The sequence below is a fragment of the Drosophila simulans genome, chromosome 3R, assembly GCF_016746395.2.
Source record: "Drosophila simulans strain w501 chromosome 3R, Prin_Dsim_3.1, whole genome shotgun sequence".
Lineage (NCBI taxonomy): Eukaryota > Metazoa > Arthropoda > Insecta > Diptera > Drosophilidae > Drosophila > Drosophila simulans.
Window position 1 is genome coordinate 21,614,635 of NC_052523.2, and position 19,333 is coordinate 21,633,967.

The following is a 19,333-nucleotide window of genomic DNA, read 5'->3' on the forward strand; positions in this document are numbered from 1 at the left end:
GATTTACTGCACGCCAAAAATATAGTGACATGGCCTTGTGCTAGTTTCTATTGCAATTTTACAATAGACTTCCATAAGAATCCATCTAAATCATGAAACCATTTAGCTGGGATCAATGTTAAATGGCACTTGAATGTGTCGGTGGCAATTAAAATGCCAATCTATTCCCACAGACACAATCGTGATATATGAATGTGGCACTAATAACTCAAATTGTCATTTGGGATGCGGGCCAAGTGGCGAGGAGGGGAGGAAGTGAATAGGATAGGTGGCTCAGGTCAACAAGGCGATCAATAATTTATTGCGACATGGGAAGGGGGTAAGCATTAATTAAACACACAGAGGAAAACGTAATTCATCTGTGCTTTCTAATGGCATTTTCCGCTTTATTAACTACCGCTTTAATCTTAGAAAAGAAAAAACACATAGTTAATTTCCACGCGACCACTAGGCGTATGAGTGATTTCGCATAAAGTATACGCATAGTGTGGCGATACTACAAACGTATATTGTTCTATGCAAATCCCGATGGGCTTAAAGCGTGATAAAACAAATTAAAACAAAAGCTTTCCAGATATTTGAGCAATATTTTCTAATTGGCCCCGAACTGACATCGGTCAAATATCAAATTTCCATATTGGCCTAATCAAGCGGAAAGTGTTGATTTGATTCCAATCCACCATCACCCCGTGACCTGCAATTGTTAACGATTTATTTGACCAAGCTTTCTGTGTGGGATGAGGGCTAAAAATTCAATATACCGACCGGGAAAATTTCAATATTTATGCTGCGGAAATATTTACCGTGATTTTCCCCAACTTTTCCACCCACACCACTTGGCTACACTCTCCCTTTTGCACTTGCAATACAATCGTTACACTTGATTGAGCAATGTATAAATTTACGAGTCTCGTTTTATTTTCGCAGTTTTCATTGCCCGTTTCGAGGGCAATTAAAAGGACCCTAAAATCAAGTCAACTTTGACTTTTGGCCAACGTCAATTGTCCCCTGTGACTGTTACTTCCCCCAGGACTTTTAATTAAAATCACAGCGGCCATTTGCAAGGAGTCACAGTTTGGTTTTTTATTCTTCTTTTCAATTTTTTTTTTGTATTGCTTAGGGTCCCGCTTGGCCATTAGCAATTTTCCACTCGACTGAGGCCCAAACGCCAATGGCCGTACAGCAAAAGGGAGGAGATCATCGCCAAAAGCCAGGGCGTGTCCAGACGGCGAAAAAAAAGAAAAGAAAAGAGATCCACAACCGGACAAAGGGAAAACGCGACTCTCTAATGATTTTTCAGCCTGCATATAAACGACAATGGATGGCAGATACTGAAGATGCCAAAAAGAATGGCACACCCCATGCTGAAAGCATTTTCGGAGTTAGAGGCGTGGCAAAGCTGAGGCTAAAAACGCCCGTTTACTTTGGCCTGTCTCCCCTCCGAGGGATGCCTATTTACAAATATTTTCATTTTCACATTTTCAACCAGCTTTTCCTAAGGAGCTGTGAGAACAAAAACCGTCGACAGCCCAAAAAGATAAGCTAAGCAAACACGACGCGATTGGGCGTTAACAACAACAACAGCAGCGGTCGAGGTTGGGAAAACTTTTACGCAAGGTTTTCCAACGTCTTCGTCTCGTTATTCATGTTTTGCTAGCGATTTTTTGTTAATACCAACATAGAATGGGAAAAACGCAAAGGACGACCCAAAATATGCATTAAAATATGCGAGAATCATTTGCAATGGATGGAGGATGAAGTGCGAAAGAGTAAACTTTCCTTTTGAGGCGGGTCAGTTCAGCTCAGTCAAGTGAAGTGCTCCCTTCAAACTTGATGATGGAGCAGATGATTGAACTTTTGATGGAGAGGATATCTATAATATTTATGCAGTCCGCGCATAGCCAAAGGATAAGGAATATTTTGATGGAAAGCCCCATACTTGAGAAAGCTGATAAGTACCAAAAAAAAAAAAAAAAAGAATAGATGCAAAATGGACAAATTCGTTTGCTGCAAATTCGTATGGCGCACGATAAAAACGCTATCTGTTCATTTTTTGTGGATTAATTAGTTAAAAGTGAAAAATTATCTCCATTTTAAGATCTGGTTTCTGAAAAGCTCCCACGCGTCTGTCCCATAAATTTACCTAATTAATTTAACTACCTGCCGTTAAGCATAAACATCAGCTTCATCACCATTACGCACAAAGTTGCTCATTGGCCAACCACTGAACATTGTGGCAGGTCAGGTGGTTGTTAAATTTTATTCCTACTGTTACAGGATTGGGAAATTACAGGTGGGTCATCAAAAGGAGCATGGCCAACTTGATTGAGGTCCTTAAAGTCGCCACTTTTGTTGGTGTCTGTCTGCTAGACAAGTGAAGCACTGAACTGCCAATGAAAAGATGGCTGGAGCTAAATTCCTTGGCCCAATTTTCAGGCCAATTGAATCGGCCCCGATGCAAATTTTCGGCGTAAAAGTTTGCAACGAATTGCGAAATATTTATTAGCTTCATTTGAACTTATTCTGCAGTATTGGCAAATGCACAAAAAGTTTTCACACACACACGCTCATTCCACACTATTTCAATCATTGATTCATTTGCGGCACAAAAGTAGTAAACTTAATTTTACTCGACGCATGGGGGAAAAAAAAGCGAGAAGTGGAATAAAATATGTTGCCCCAAAAGTTGTCTGTTCAATTGCGTTGCAGAAACTTTGCGAGGATGTACGAGCAATAGAGGCCGTTACTTCGATTGGCAGTCACTCATTTCACACTCAATCGCATTTCGGTTTTACATATTCAATTAGGAACAGCACTGCGTTTCGATATCCCGCCGCTGTCTGCTGCAGGCAAATTGTACCAAAAAGTTTCCCCAAGTTCCAAGGATCAATGGCGAAAAAGCAGAAAATTATGTAAACTTCTGGTATTTCCCATGTCATGTGATTAAAGTTGTACAAGTTCTCAAAAACAAGCTGAAGGCATATCCCCCGCCCCCGTCTTTTTTTGCCATTTGCATAGGGATCCAAGTTCTGTGACAATTGTGAAATCCTGCCAAGGGACACAGGGCGGAATCCTAGATACGAGTGCTGGCGTGTTGCTTTGTTACTAAACAAAAGTTAAGTCATAAATATTTTCCGAGTTTTTGACTTAAAATTTATCAACGATATCCGCCTTGCAGCCACGCGAAATCCGAACAAAGGACACGCCAACACACACAGACATAAGTACAAATGTGTACACAGACAACACACAGTCACAGGAACACCTACAATATTTAACTTTGGTTGGCAAACTTTGCGACATGCAAAAGTGCAAAAATATATTTCAAAAAATTTGTCAGCTGGGGTTAAGGTTGATCCAGTGCTGCTCAAACTACTTAACCCTGCATGGTTTAAATTGTAAAATCTTGGTCATAGTATAAGAATTTCCTCTAGGCAATTAAGTTTAGATGAAATGCGTTGTTAGCTTCATGTTTAAATTTTGGAGAAAATAAAAGCAAAGGTTGTTAAATTGTACACATTTCTAAGAACTAATTAATAAAATGTGCCCTTTTCTGATGGGGCTGCATCTTAAAAAGAGCTTAGACCCGAATGTGTCACCTTTGTGCCTGACAACTTGTCAAATTGTTAACCAATTAAGCCTTATTGAAAAATTTACTTTTCCATGATGACGTTACCCTTGAGACAAAAAAGAATATAACGATAAAAAGGACAATCTCCAGTTTGGCTTAAGGTTGCGAAGGTACGCCCCTGGCAGCTTCTTTGAACCCGGATTCTGATGCCCGGCGGACCCTTATTAAAAAGCCGTTGACCTTTATCAAGGATGGCCCGCAGTGGAGTATTAAGGGTAATATGGCTTCCAGGTGGAAAACGAATGTCCTCAAAGGACGACCGACTGGCAGTGATTTTAATTACGCGAATGCAATAAGCGTGCGATGCAATCGTGTGCCAGGGGCAGCCACAAAATCAATCAATCGGACGGTCGATCAATAATTCAATTGACCCGGCTGGCTCAAGAAAGGGTCAAATTAATTAAAAAAAAGCAAAAATCAGTCCAAAAAGGCAAATAATTTCGGCTGAAGCTTTTGGCGGCTCTTGCTTTCCAATTAAATTGATGAGTGGCCAAGGCCGAGGGATAACATTTATCAGCGCCAGTCCAGAAAGACAGACAATAGGAGCTTAAGAAGGACCAAGGATTCCAAAGGACTGCAGCAGACGGACAAAGAGTGAGTGTTATGTAAATGACGCTATAGAAAAGAAGAACAATGGCGGGAGAAATGGAGAAAAAAGGGCGGGACCGGAAGACTAAAGTCAGATAAGCAAATGACAAACAGCTGGAAAAGGAAGTTAAAGGACCAATATGCAGGACTCATTCTTATCAGGGTTCATTTTATATAAATTCCACGAATTTCCTAAATGTTTGGGTAAAGGTTTTTAAAAGCGGTCCCCCATCAAAAAGAAACAATTCAAATTTATGGATCCCAGAAAGTGTGAAACCTAATTCAAATATATCATAGCGTTAAAATGAGACTGCAGGTTTTTATGCAAATTTTTTAATTTGTACTTTCCCGTATTTATCTACATGAAATTCCGTGCTGCTTAGCGAACAGAACCACGAAATTAAAAGTGCACTTAATGAGCATTCCTTTGCAATTTCCTACCATTCTTGTCTCCGAATATCTCCGACCAACTCTCGTTGTCCAGAAAACTTTATTTCTCTATTTTATCATCATAATTTCGGTGCCAAAAAGTTTTCTGCGCTGAAAACTTGATGGGCGAAAGCCAAGGAACTGGCTGAAACAAGAGAGGTATATGAATGTATATATATATATAGAGCATCGTTTTCATTAAAACTTCTGACACACCGAATTTGTTGATGTGCCCCGCATTCGGTAGCTCCTCCTTCAGGGAAACAAACATCACGACCCTGAAGCTGCAATTTGAAATCGCATCGCAACAGCCAGAGTTGTTACAGCAAATGGCAAAAAGTCTCGCGTCCCACTACTTCATCTTTATGGTTTTATTAATTGTTTTTGCTCTAGGTTGCTGCTGCTACTGCTGTTTGGCACTTGTAACTTGTTTGTGCTGCGAATTTAGTTTTTAGTTTATAACGCTAGCTGGCACGCCCCCACAAAAAATTACAACACGAGAAACAGAAAGCAAAAGCAGCAAGCAACACGAACAAGTGCGAAATGTTTGGCAACACTCTCGACGAGTTATGTTTCAAATGTTTGGAGGCGGACCGAAAGTTCGTGGGGTTGAAAGTTCGTGTTGGATGAAGCAAAGCGTAACAAGGTTCAGGTTGAAGGGTTACCAAGGCATTTCATTTCAATTGTATAGGTGGGAAGTGCGACCAACAATTTCACTTGGCGCGTTATGCGTTTGATATATGAACCAATTCAGGGTCTCAAATAAGCCAATTCAGAATGATGTAATGGGAAATAGCTCAAGATTGTTTGTGCACAAAGTGCAGTTGCCCAGCAACATAAGATTATTGTTATAATACATTTGGAAGTTTCTCTACTACGCCCAATAGAAGTCGTTTTAATTGATGTTGCCATTTCCCCCCAAAGAGCAGTTCCCTTGCTAAACTACTTGCTCATTTTTCATTTCCCAGCAATCAAGTTGGCAATTAATAAAGGTAAGTAAGGCAGAATGTCTAGAATTCATTTCCACTTCCGCTTGGCGCTCATCTCATTACAGTTTTACAGCCGTTTCGGGCGTCATCTAATTATGCAAAACGGCACATTTCATTTGCAGAGACTCGGCGGTGTCTGTTCGCATTCAGGTTGGCCTTAAGTTGGATTCATTTTAACAATGCCATTTAAAATTAATTTTCAATTAACTTTCGCGGAGCCCCCAGTCCAGCTGGCCGGCCATCTGCCGCATTTCGCCGGAACGGAGACTTTCGGGATCGTCCGTTTCAGCTAGTTGGGAGTGCTAACAAAAGTTTTGTGTGCCCGCCTTCATAAATTGAATTTTCCGCTTTTTGTTTCTGCCAATTAAGTCGATGGTTGAAAGAGTACGGGCGCCATTGTGAGTGATACTAATTTCCAGCGACCCGATGGCGGATGCTACTTAAGTCGCCATCCGCCCAATCCCCGATTTCTCCCGGTCTTTCGTTCGATCCGCCAAAGGGAGTCGTACAATGGAAATCGCCACAGTTGAGCTTTTCGTGGCACGGACTCTTTTTACGTCGGCCACCTGCGTGTCGGTCTCTGTTCCTCAATTGAAAACACAAAAGCCGGGATCCATTTGGGGCTCAAACAGCGGGAGCAGGACTTAACCCTTGGCAGCCGCAAAAATAACTGTTTGGCATGCATTTTACTTTCAAATGCCCCAACCGATGGTAGATGTTCCCGATGCTTGTGCGATACACTTATAAAAAAGATAGCGATTAACTACTTACAATACAATTAATTCAGAAAAAACCATATGGCTCACCTCTCCGACTTAAAAAAAAAAGAATGCAATCAAATATGAACGCCAACATTTGGAAGAAATGTTTGGGAATTACGCATTAACCATATATTTGGTTAATATTTCAATTGTGCCATAGTGATTTATGAGACGCCCTAAATAGGAAATATGATTTCTGCCAGTGCAGTTTACAGCAAGCAACTGTAAATCCATACTTAGAGGCACTTATACTCCCGCACCAACATCTATCCACCAACTGCCTTGTTTTATCGCAAACGATGCCATTACAAGGCGATTTGAGCTCCATTTGTGCTGGCCATTCCCATTGCCAGGATTACTTGACAGTCACTTAGCGGGTTCGCGTCTGTGCCGGCAAGTAGTGGAGTGTGGAAATCGGAGAAGCCGGAGGTGTGTGTATCAAAGTAGCAGTTGAAAGTACATGGTCGAAATGCTTTCAGATTAAACTTGTCCGGTGGCAACACCTGTGCCCGCATTTCAAACCCACATTTCCCCTCCCATACCATCGCATCCCATCCTCGATGTTTTCCCAGTGACTGACGGGGAAGCAAGCTAAGCTGGAAAGCACGGGTGCACAGAATGCAAAAGGGAGAAAGCACAGATTTCAGCAGTAGAAACTTTGTCCAGCAGTGCTGCACCATATCAACTGATATGCCAAGTGCTTCTTTCCATAACGAAAAACTTCTCTCTGGCGGCACAAACTTTTAATAGTCTCACATTTGAGCGTTCTAATCATATGCTAAACTGGCTAACGAGTCTCACTGGATATTGCTTTAGGTGTTTGGCCAGAACTCCTTTGACAAATGAAGCAGGTGAATAAAATGTGACCTGGTTTGGATTATCTTATTTATTCTCTATTGTGTAAAAAGTAACACCATTGAGAGTTATATGCGATTTAAATGATTCTTACCTTGCCCAAATTGACGAATCCGTGATCCTTGGCAACCGCATCGGCCATGCCATTATCGCCGTTCGGTATGTGCACCGCCCAGGTGTGGGTGTAGTGTCCGACGATGTGGTTGTTATTGCTACCGGAACTGCCCGACTGGCCGAACTTGCCATTGTTTGGCGTTAGCTTGGCCCTGCCCCCCGTCTCATAATCGAGAACGTAGGGCGGCAGCACTGGCGACTGACCATTTGGATCCACTTTGAGTGGCGACGAAGGTGGCGACGGCGGTGGTGCAGCAACTGTGGGCGGGGATGAGGGCGCAGATGATGGAGCTGCCGGCGATGAGCCGCCTGCCGATGATGCCGCCGTTGCCACACTTCCGGCCACGAAACCGACATTAATATTACATAAAAAAACTACGGCACTAAATTGCAGAGCTAACAGCAACACCGCTTTCGTTTTCGCCAGGGGTCTACTTCTGTTGCTCTTGCTTTTGCTGCTGCTCTTGCCACTAAGTTTCTGTTTGTGTTGCGTTAAAAAACTAGTTTTGAATAAATTGCAATCGAAATTGAAATTTCCTATATCACATTCAATGATTGTTTGTTGTTCATCTTCTAGTGTTGTTGCCGCAGAGGATCTTTGCTGACAACTTCTGGCAGCATGTGACCCTAATTGTCGAGCATTTAATTTGTTGCATTTGCTTCTGTGCTTGTGAGTGCTACTGCTGTTGCTATCGCTTCTACTGCTGCTGCTGCTGTTGGTGGTGTTGCTAGTTGGCTGCCTGCTCCATCGCACGACGTCGTTTTTCATTGTGGGTTAGGATTTTTCCAATAGTTTTTGTGCGCGTTGCTCGGGATACTGGCTGTGAGGGGCTCAACGTGCGGCTGAGATGCTGCAATTAAAAAATATCAATATAACAAGGTTTAATTATTTTTAGTAAACTTTGTTGAATTACAACTTATGAAAAGGTTTTTAATCAAACTTATTACAAGGAAAGGCTACCACAACGGTTTGTGGCTAGGTTTCGAATTAAGACAATTTCGAAAAGTCCCGAATTATAGTTTTACGCCCAAAAAAACCACATTTAAATAATTTTTTCAATTGCCTTTTATAAGCCTTTGCATAATTATATAATTAATAATTATAATTAATTAAGGTTTCGATCCATAATTTCATGTTACATTTTCAAAATGATGTTGGTCTCAACGGCGGAGTTTCTACTTAAGACTGAACACAGCTGGTATTTTCGGGGAGATCGCAGATTCCCTTCAGTCCGTTGAAGTACCTATCACCACAGCTGACCTTGAGGGCGCGCTGGCGACGACAGATATAGTAGTCGTTGCACCGTTCGGGAGATGCCATCAGGAATCCGTCAGGTTTTCCCAAGCACGAAACCTTAAGCTGAGCCTCCGAACTAGAGGACGACAGACCGGCCCATTCGGCTACTTCCCAGAGCAGGCGGTTGACGGGGTTTCGGCGGACGGGATTACGCTTCGATTGGGTGGCAGCCACGGCCTTTGATGTGGGACAAACAGTTGTTGTCACGTCAGGACAAGCGGTGGTTGTCGGAGCGGTTTCTGGGCATGTAGTGGTCGAGATCGTTTTTGTGGTACAAGTTGTTGTGCTCGTCGTTGTTGGCGTACAGGTTGTGGTTGTCGTAGTTGTTGTGGTACAAGTTGTTGTCGTTGTAGTGGTTGTAGTCGTTGTGGTTGTCGTAGTTGTTGGGGTACAAGTTGTTGTAGTGGTTGTGGTTGTTGTAGTTGTAGTTGTGGTAGTCGTGGTTGTTGTGGTACAAGTTGTTGTCGTTGTAGTGGTTGTAGTCGTTGTGGTTGTCGTAGTTGTTGGGGTACAAGTTGTTGTAGTGGTTGGGGTTGTTGTAGTTGTGGTTGTGGTAGTTGTGGTTGTTGGTGTACAAGTTGTTGTAGTAGTAGTGGTTGTAGTCGTTGTGGTTGTCGTAGTTGTTGGGCTACAAGTTGTTGTAGTTGTAGTCGTTGTGGTTGTAGTCGTTGTGGTTGTAGTCGTAGTGGTTGGGGTACAAGTAGTTGTAGTGGTTGTTGTAGTTGTTGTTGTGGTAGTCGTGGTTGTTGGGGAACAAGTTGTTGTTGTTGTAGTGGTTGTAGTCGTTGTGGTGGTTGTAGTCGTGGTGGTGGTTGTGGTAGTCGTGGTTGTCGTAGTAGTTGGGGTACAAGTAGTTGTAGTTGTGGTGGTTGTAGTCGTTGTGGTTGTAGTCGTAGTGGTTGGGGTACAAGTAGTTGTAGTGGTTGTGGTTGTTGTAGTTGTGGTTGTGGTAGTCGTGGTTGTTGGGGAACAAGTTGTTGTTGTTGTAGTGGTTGTAGTCGTTGTGGTGGTTGTCGTCGTTGTGGTGGTTGTCGTCGTTGTGGTGGTTGTGGTAGTCGTGGTTGTCGTAGTTGTTGGGGAACAAGTTGTTGTAGTTGTGGTGGTTGTGGTAGTCGTGGTTGTCGTAGTTGTTGTGGTTGTCGTGGTTGTCGTCGTTGTGGTTGTCGTAGTTGTTGGGCTACAAGTTGTTGTAGTTGTAGTGGTAGTAGTCGTTGTGGTGGTTGTAGTAGTGGTGGTGGTTGTGGTAGTCGTGGTTGTCGTAGTAGTTGGGGTACAAGTAGTTGTAGTTGTGGTGGTTGTAGTCCTTGTGGTTGTAGTCGTTGTGCTTGTAGTCGTTGTGGTTGTAGTCGTAGTGGTTGGGGTACAAGTAGTTGTAGTGGTTGTGGTTGTTGTAGTTGTTGTTGTGGTAGTCGTGGTTGTTGGGGTACAAGTTGTTGTCGTTGTAGTGGTTGTAGTCGTTGTGGTGGTTGTAGTCGTGGTGGTGGTGGTGGTTGTGGTAGTCGTGGTTGTCGTAGTTGTTGGGGTACAAGTTGTTGTAGTTGTAGTGGTTGTAGTCGTTGTGGTGGTTGTAGTAGTGGTGGTGGTTGTGGTAGTCGTGGTTGTCGTAGTAGTTGGGGTACAAGTAGTTGTAGTTGTGGTGGTTGTAGTCGTTGTGGTTGTAGTCGTTGTGGTTGTAGTCGTAGTGGTTGGGGTACAAGTAGTTGTAGTGGTTGTGGTTGTAGTCGTTGTGGTGGTTGTCGTCGTTGTGGTGGTTGTGGTAGTCGTGGTTGTCGTAGTTGTTGGGGAACAAGTTGTTGTAGTTGTGGTGGTTGTGGTAGTCGTGGTTGTCGTAGTTGTTGTGGTTGTCGTGGTTGTTGTAGTTGTTGGGGTACAAGTTGTTGTAGTTGTAGTGGTTGTAGTAGTGGTGGTGCTTGTGGTAGAAGTTGTTGTTGTTGATGATGGTGTTGTTGTTGTAATTATTCCTGAGCAAGGAGTTTGCGTTGTGGTCTTAGTACAAGGCGGTGTGGTGGTAACGCAAGGTGGTGGGGTGGTTGTCGCTCCATTACATGGTTGGGCAGTGTCACGGACGGATTGCTGGGCCACGTGTTCAACGACAACACCCTCAACGCAACCAGGATTATAGGTTACACAGCTGCGGATCTTGAAGTCGTAGAATTTGGGACATGTGTATTCCTTGGCAACACCATTTTGGCACTCATAGAACCTGGAGCAACTGCCGGGTACCAGAGCACGAATGCCGTTGGCCTTGTTGCGACACAGAAGGTCAGAAACGCTGGCACCATTGGAGGTGCTTGCAAAAGCTACAATAAGCAGCAGAGCAAAAGCTGTGGGAGCAAAAAAAGGCTGCTTTACTGAACCATTTTGATACTTCGTGGATCCGTTTACCGTATATATTCCTCATGTCTGTAGTTGGTTCAAGTTTACGTTCCTCAGACTGAGAAGGTACTGTGGCCATTTAGCGCAGATGGCCCCACTATTTATACTGCCAAAAAATTTCAATTCACACAAATTCTCATTAACAAATTGGTTAATGAAATTTTCCCAAGACTGCATTATTAGCAAGATCTGTATCACATTCACTGTTATCACAATCAACACAAGCTTTTACCATCAAGATTCTTCTCTATTTGCTTATTTCTCGTATTTTCCAGTCTTATATATTTTTTGGTATATTTACAAATTTAAATATTATATCCAGTAAATTTTTAAGATACAATGTTTATCATACAATTTTGTATAGTAATATTTTTAAACGAATACAAATTAAAACTCAAAATGGAAAGCCGAATTTGTTATCAAACATATTTATTTTCCAGTTAATTATATGTATCTTATATCTTAGTGGTTATTTTTGTAAACGTGATTGATTGACAACTTTTTAAAATTATATGAAAATTAATTGCAAGAAGAAGAGAAGAATTTCTATTTGTATGTTTGATCAAATACTACCGGAAAGTGAAATCTTTCATTTACTGTACAACTTACAATGGTAAGCTATTTATAGCTTTCAACATGTCTACAGCTTCCGCACACACTTCTTGTTATCTATAAAATTTTGGTTGTGTTTCTTTTTTTGTCACTTCGTGCTTTGATACCCGCCAGACAGCTGATATTAAGCGAAATAATAATTGATAAAGGTCACAAAAGTAATTTTAAATTCTCAACAGTAGTGGTTTCCCATTGTAATCAAAATTTACATAACACTATAGGAAGAATAAGCTGTTTTATTACAATAAATCAACATATCACCCAATAATTACCAAACGTTTGCAAGCCAAGTTATTTTTTTGCTCTAATCACGCTTACGCCTGCATCTGACACATCCAATTTCAGTTGGCCCTATAAAACTTTTGGCTTATTCCAAGAAGTCCAAATAGGAGGGTATAAGTAAAGTATAGAAGGGAAAATATGCTCACAAGAACTTTTATCTGCCATTAATTGGGGAGGGCAACAAAAGAAATATTGATTGCCACTTTGCATCGTTAGTGAGGAAGCCCAGAGCGAGGCCAGTGTCCAGAATGGATTATGGCCTAAAGGGGAACTGCTGGCCAAAAGCCAGTATCACATTGATTGTCACCCGTAGACAAGTTTTGATTGCAAATGAGAATCAGCGCGGACTAACTAGACCCGATGGAAGATTCGAAGCTTCCGACTAATGCCACTGTCAAAATATGCCCATGACTGATGATGGCCAGAGGCCAGTGCATTGACGGGCATATTTCATCTATTGATAGAGGATTTCTGGATTTGGCCAGTCACTCGGCCAGAAAGTCGACTGAAGTGGGGGCGTAATTAAAGCGAGTGACAGCGGAAATGCCAAGCACAAGGAGATGGATCGTTTTTGGGGGGAGCCCTGAAGTGGAGACGGCGATGGCGATGTGTTGTTTGGACGGATTTGACGGGTGGCGACGGAAGCGGTTGGTGTGCAGTGTTCGGGCCATGGTAATCATTGGCTAAGTGGATAGGAAATTGAATTTTGTGAGGGGATGGCTTTGAATCGGCAGTGGCCTAAAGCGAAACGATTTTTCATTATCTGCACAAGATCTCTTTCAATACTTTTAAACCTAGTTGCTGGCACTGCAAATCAAATTTATCACTGTTATAATAATTTTTTGCACCTCCAAATGTTGCAAAGTTTTTATCTCCAGACGCATAGCTGATAGCGAAGTTCTTTCGACTTGGCGCCCTTTTATTTCTAATTTAACATTCACTTATCTTATCAAAATTAACTTCAAGATATATTTCACTATTTCATCTTAAGAGTCATCTGTTTCCGTTAAACTTACTTAAGATGTAAAAGAGTTATTTCCATTTTTTCTAGTCCCTTATTGGAATTGCAACAATGAATTCCGGGGGATGAAAAAGTGAAACTCTTATTAGAATTTCAAAAATGAAGATGTGCATTTTTACCCGTTGCCGTGTTACCGCTTACTTTCTGGGCATTGAAATGGACTGTCAACGTACTGCTCCACCTCCCTGATCTCATCGAAAGCCGATGCACATGAATGCACAGGCCAAAGGACTCCGTTACATTGACTGTGCACCTTTTGTGCTTGAACTTCCTTCCGCATTGAGTCGTTGTCGACACCATCATCCCCAGCACCCTGTTCCTTAGCAGCGTCCTGCGTCCTGCGTCCTGCGTCCTGCGTCCTCCGTCCCGCGTCCTTCGTCCTTCATCACCAACTTTGACTTTGACTGACGGCATTTGTCAGTGGCAGACACAAAGTAATCATTACTTGGCGCACTTCCGCAGCTGCAGCTTTGGCATCTCCTCGTCGGCCCACTAAGCGTATACTTAATAATAAGAAAATAAGTGCCATGTCAACGTAGGCGTGGCAGGAGGGACTGGTTGGCTTCTTCGGCGCGCTCACATGCTAACGAAAAGTGGAAAACGGTGTCAAAGTCACCGACAAGAGCAGCACTAGCTGGCTGATGAAAGTTGCAGGGCGCGAAAAGTGGCAGCGATGAGTTGAAAGTGTACGGTGGAACAACACCAACAACGCGACCTGACAACTTGAGACAAATTGAAGCGTTGTTTCTCTTTATAAGGAGAGTGTGGCAGGAAGGACCTATGCAGTGGCCTTTGGGGTCGAAAGCGCTTGACAACCAATAAAGTGCTTAAACTAGTTCGGTTTCAGTTCATGAATTCGCAAACAAAACAGATGCAGCTACTACTAGCGGATGTATCGTATATTTTAAGTAAATATAAATAGAATTTAATTATGGAAATTATGTTTTCTTATGTTTCAATTATTCTTCGCTTTGTTGTGGTTCCAACTTTTTCATCCCGAAGCTAACGACTCTTCATACTCTGTTGCCTTCCTTTTGCATTTCAAGCCATTTACCTAAGCCCTGCTAACATCCCTAGGGTTTTCGCATCATAAACTGATCTATTTTCACTCAGCAAACACGACTTGGGTATTCCGTATGAAAAGCGTCCAATCAGAAATCACTCAAATGCCCAACAGAAATCCTTAAATTGCTTAAACCACAAGAAAAACAAACGCCAGAGAATAAAAGAGCACATCATAGAGAGATGACAATGCCAGGCATCGGTTTAACAATCCTCGAGGCATTTTTTGGGCAAACAGACCGACACTTGGCTGCTCCTTTGGTATCCTTTGTGGTGGCTCCTGCACTGCGAGTGTTGTAGTTTCTCTGGATCGCCGTTCTATGCAAAATGTCCGTGTCAAAAACAGGACTGAAAGGGCTAACAGCGATAGCTAGGATAGCAGGATACCAGTATACCGACTTGCTCGACTGTGGGGGAAGCCGAAGCAAAGCACATTAAGCGAAGAAAGAGGCTTCTGTGGCGTTGGTGGGAAAAATGGAGCTGCAGTTGAAGCAGCGGCAGTTAGAAGCTTAAAAGGGCTACAAAACTGCAGTCGTGAAGTCAAAAAGCAGCACATACACTGACAGAAAGAGAAAAATTCTATTTATTTTTTTAGTAACCAACATGTGGGCCTGCGCCAATTTGTTCGCTGTGTAATCATTAAGCCAAACATTTTGAAATAGTTTTTGTTTCAGTGCAGTCTGGGCTCCTTTGTTGCTTTGTTTATGTTGGTGCATTTGTCTTTTGGCCTCGCTTTTAATGTGTTTCGTGTGGTGGATTGAGGTGAGCTGCTTGTGTGGTGGCTGGTGTATAGTAGTTTCCCGCAGTTTCTGCTGGTGGCTTCACTTGTTTAATGATAGTTCCACAAAGGCAAATATGCACTCTCTAACACTCGCTTGGCTTTTACTCCGGCCACCAGCCCACTCAACCCCGTGGCCCAAGCCCACTGCATCCTTTTTTTTCCCGCGACCAGCAACTGGAGCGCAAAGTCAACAACCAAACAGCCTCGGTTAACGCCCGCAGAAAAGCGGCTGAAGCCCAAAAGAAGGCTAGAAAGGAAAGAGCCCGGCCAAACAAAATGCCAAACAAAAAGCCACGCCAAAGTGTCAGGTAAGGAGACATGGGGGGTGCGCATAGGTGAACCATTTTTTCATAGCGTATTAGCACACGATCGCCAAACAAAAGGTGTTGCACGCGTTTTTGCGGCCAGCTAAATGCATGGAAACGCCATTTACCATTTGCACCTGCAACAGTGCACGAATGCCGAATGTGGTGACTGTACCAAGTTAGTCGAAGAATGTCAAGCCAAATGGCTTTGACAGATGACGGTGTGAGAATTTCCATCGGTAACTGGGCAGAGGCAACGAGGTCATGTTAGTTTTGACCAAATCAACAGGACTTTCGAGGGCTACCTACAACGTCAAGGAATGTCCAAAATGTACAGTTGCATCAAAAATTGCCAGTTGGTATACGAAGGGTGTGAAGATTTGAAGAAAACATTTTAAAGAATTTTTTGAAAAGGTTATTTCCCTTCTCAAAAGTGTTTAAAGATAAGCCCGCATTTATTTAAAAGTCAAACGGAAAATTGAATGTAAAATCAACCATGCGTGTTTCGATAAAATCGCAGGCGTTAATCAATCATTTCTGTGGCGAGCAATTTTACCTGAGCTACAATAAAATTAAAGTTATGTTAATACCGACATCCATACGGTAATGAAATACCCGAACGTTCGCTGCGACGATTTAAAGGATAATGGTATCGTGTGCTTTTCGGACCAACGAATTCTTAATTATTTCGCATTGTTTGTGAAGCGTACGAATATATATGTATGTATAAATTTCCACCTCGCGGTATTTTCCATTTCGAGTCGGCTTGAGTATCGGATTGCTTCTTAATGTGCAAACAACGATGCGTATTAAGTGAGGCCCTGGAAAATGGGTGTGCTGGGTGGGAAATAGCCGGTGAAAAAACCCTGCGGTATGCAATGCAATTTGAGTGCCTCGCCGGCATTAATTGATTTTGCATGGTCACTTGCAGCGGCCGAGGCGTAAGATAAATGACCAAGGATGGCGAAAAGTGGGAAAAATAAGGAGCGCAGGCAAGAATGCCGCCAATACCAACATGTGTCATGGCGATGGAGGGGATTTTGCTCCGGCTTTTGTTTCACCTGCTTTTCTTCGTCCGTTGCATTTGCGAAATTAACTCTCCAGGTGGAAATCGTGGCTGGGCGCACTCCATTCAGCGGGCCCTGAATAACGCTTAATGTAAGTACCATCTGGGAGACGGAAAAGAGGAGCTCCTAAAAGTGTGCGAATGTAAAAAAGTCCATACAAATTTCATTCAAAACAAAAGACGCCTCAAGGCAAGAGCGAACAAAAACAGCACCTACCTGAAGTGCAATCCGACAGTAGAAGGGTTTGGACAAATAAAAAAAAAAAGGAGTAGAAAGGACCCTTTCTGACAGCCCTCCATCCACTCAATGACTCCCCCAACTCAACTGAATTTTCAACATCACTTTGCTGCTCATATAACATAAAGCACAATTATGACTTCTTTTTCTTAAACAATTTCAATGCCCGAAAGCTTGTATACTCTAAATGAATGTAGGATATAATTATTACAATATGGGAACGAGCAAAACGCTTAATTATTTTATACTAACAACCTAGAGAACTAAGTTTTTCACTTCGTTCAGCACTTTATATAGTGTAAAAGATCTGCTAGCAAAACTTCAAGCTGCCACAAACTTATGGTGCACTACCGGAATTTAGAAAATTTCATATTTCCCCTACACTCAACAAGTCGCAAAAGAAGCCCTTTGTACCCCGGAAAAGGCTATTAAGCCATCCAGAAAAGTCGGGCTCTTCTTCAGGATGTGGCAGCAGCCATTTCTTGCAACAGTTGCAACGCTCATGGCGGAAATGCAGATGGGTTATGCAACAGCGAGAAAGGTGAGCAGCCCGACGATTACGATGTTCCCGACTACGATGACGATGATATTGTCAAAGGAGGTGAAGATGATCCAAAGGCTGATGAAGATGCGACTTGTTGTGGGTAAAAGGGGGCAAAAACAAAAAAACAGAAGCTAAGGTGGGCAAAGTGCACTTCTTGTTGCCTTGCATCCCTTGATGGACTGCATTAGCGTTGACAATGATAATGAAATTGTTTCTTAGACAGTAAATCAACTAGTAAAAGCATAAATACATACAGGCATACGAACAAAACCGAAATAGAAAATCTTTGAAACCCCCCAAATTAATGAGAACAATTTGAAAATCCTGTATTCGCTGTGAGGGAGTTCTTTGCAAATCTGATATCCATCTCTGGCTAAATCGGCGTTTTTGTGGTTGCATTTCTGTGGGATTTTCGTGGAGTTGGAAAGCGGCGAGGCCAAGTGTAAATCAACAAATCAACAACTTAATATGCGCACAATTTTGATGCCAACTGCAGTTGTGCAGGACCGCCAAACACAAAAACGCAAACAGCAAAAGCAACAAGAAAACGGCGTGTAATCCGCATGGAGTCTGGTGACGGTGGTTGGGTATGGGGGATCAGGGATTGTGAATCGGGCATTGGGGACCTAGTGGTGCTGATGGCACTGGCATCAGTTACCGGGGGGTGGGGGAAGGCAATGTAATGGTTTCGGTGGCACCACCGAAAAATCCGGAGCCAACCACCGAAATGCAGGTTATTAGTATGCACAGCTTGCTGCATCCTTTCAGGGACCTTGTTCGCCTGTTTGTGCAAAATTTATGCGTGTCTATTCGCTCATGCTGGTGGCTCCCTCTTACTCTTTCCGCCCAACAACTGTCTTTCTCTTTCCTTTTACCGACACCCCTCTCTTTCTCACTTATAGCTTTTTTTTGGCGGCATGGCGCCCGTTTGCCGATTGTCGTCATTTCAATTAAGCCCGGCGCCGAAATGTATGCAATGGATGCTTTTCCTGCGGATTTTTACCGATTAATTTTTCATTATTATGCCAAGTGCTCGCAGGGGAGATGCCATGCTATGCGTTAGGAGTGTAAGCGAGAGGGGTATATCGCCGAAAGGCCAAAGAGTGAGACAGCACAATTCACGCACAACAAATGTGCCAAAAGTGGCAAATGACAGGCCCACAATACAGATATACACAGCCTTTCTCACACATTGGCATTGGCACTCAATGCGCTAATAATTTTTTTACGCTCCAAAAAATATGCAGAACATTTGTTTGCGGTGCCTGCCAAACAAACGATTCTATTTTACCAGAATTTCATGGAAATTGGGTAAAGTCAAATGGGTGAATTACCCAAGTTCATATGGAGCATTTTTGCTTAAACAGTGGTCACATGTAAGGCACAAAATAATATTTAGTGATTCTCCCTATAATACAGATTAAAAGTAATAAAAACTCTTTCTAAAAAGTATCATTTATAAGAAGTCTCTTTAAATTCCCATAAATTATTAACCTTACAGTTTGAGAATTTGTAGAAAATATTTAAAAATATAGACTACATCAGCGAAAGGCAATCCCCAAATGCCGCTGAACAAACGTAGAGCAAACAAGGACTTGGCCAAAGCAAACGAAGCGCGCATAGCCAATAAAAATTAACTGCGAAAAGCTGAAAAGCTGCGCCAAAGCCCACCGCTGGCCGCAACATCAAACAGACATCTCCGCACTATGCCACCCACTGTGGGCCACGCCAACCCGGCCAAAAGCAGTCCCAGCAGCCCATTTCATTAGGTCATAGTAGGTGTAGTTCTGTGCGGTGTCTATGTAATTTAGACAATTAGAAAGTTTGCAACAGTAACCATTTCCAACATCTTGTTGTTGGTCGAAACTTTTTCGCTTGTTTTTGTCCTTGTTATTTGCATGACAAATGGGGGTGCCGAAAGTTGACCATATATTCTGGTATTGCTCGTTAGCAGCCGCCTGCCTCATCGGTCTGTGTTGCACCAACCAAAGTCTACAGCTACGATGACTTAGCTCAGTTTAATATTGGCACAATACTTCATAATCAGCGGCTGGATTGCGCCTTTTCCTCCCTTTATACGCTTATGCAGCAAAAACCGCGAACGCGCAAATTCCTCTTCAATGCGCCAATTGTGTTGCTCGAGTGCAGAGCTTAGTGTCGCCATATTGTCGAGCCACGCGGGATTCGCAGCCAAGGACTTCTACTACATGGATCCCTACTCATGCATATGCAAATATCCAGTGGTAAAACCCACTATAAGTGGTTAAATTGCACAAGTAAACAATTTTTTGATGCAGTTTTGTTCCGGTTTAAGTCACAAAATGAAAAAAAGAGCGCTGTCAGTTCGACACTTGCAAAAAAGTATGTGCTATAAAATGATTT

General features: G+C 42.7%; 2 protein-coding genes across 6 annotated transcripts in view; both read right to left on the bottom strand.

The window, feature by feature from the left end:
* LOC6729613 (furin-like protease 1) overlaps positions 1–19,333 on the bottom strand; it is a 126,491-nt gene that overhangs the window by 41,986 nt on the left and 65,172 nt on the right. For all 5 annotated transcript variants that reach the window (XM_016174719.3, XM_016174716.3, XM_016174717.3 and 2 more), the window contains one exon: positions 7,348–8,218. In XM_016174719.3, the coding sequence (XP_016036255.1) occupies positions 7,348–8,136 (789 nt within the window). In that variant the 5' untranslated portion in view covers positions 8,137–8,218. The remainder of the gene's footprint in view (positions 1–7,347; positions 8,219–19,333) is intronic.
* On the bottom strand, positions 8,416–11,148 carry LOC27208249 (mucin-2). The gene is made up of 2 exons (XM_016183847.2): positions 11,050–11,148; positions 8,416–10,988 (listed from the first exon to the last, which is right to left on the bottom strand). Exons 1-2 carry the CDS (start codon positions 11,117–11,119, stop codon positions 8,548–8,550), a joined length of 2,511 nt encoding a protein of 836 aa, XP_016036257.2. The 5' UTR covers positions 11,120–11,148; the 3' UTR covers positions 8,416–8,547.

Excerpts from the sequence above, each read along its gene's own strand:
- LOC27208249 (XM_016183847.2), bottom strand. The coding sequence starts at position 11,119 with ATGGCCACAGTACCTTCTCAGTCTGAGGAACGTAAACTTGAACCAACT. Across the intron at positions 10,989-11,049 it reads AGACATGAGGAATATATACG|CTTTTGCTCTGCTGCTTATT; the intron begins GTAAACGGATCC and ends TTGCTCCCACAG.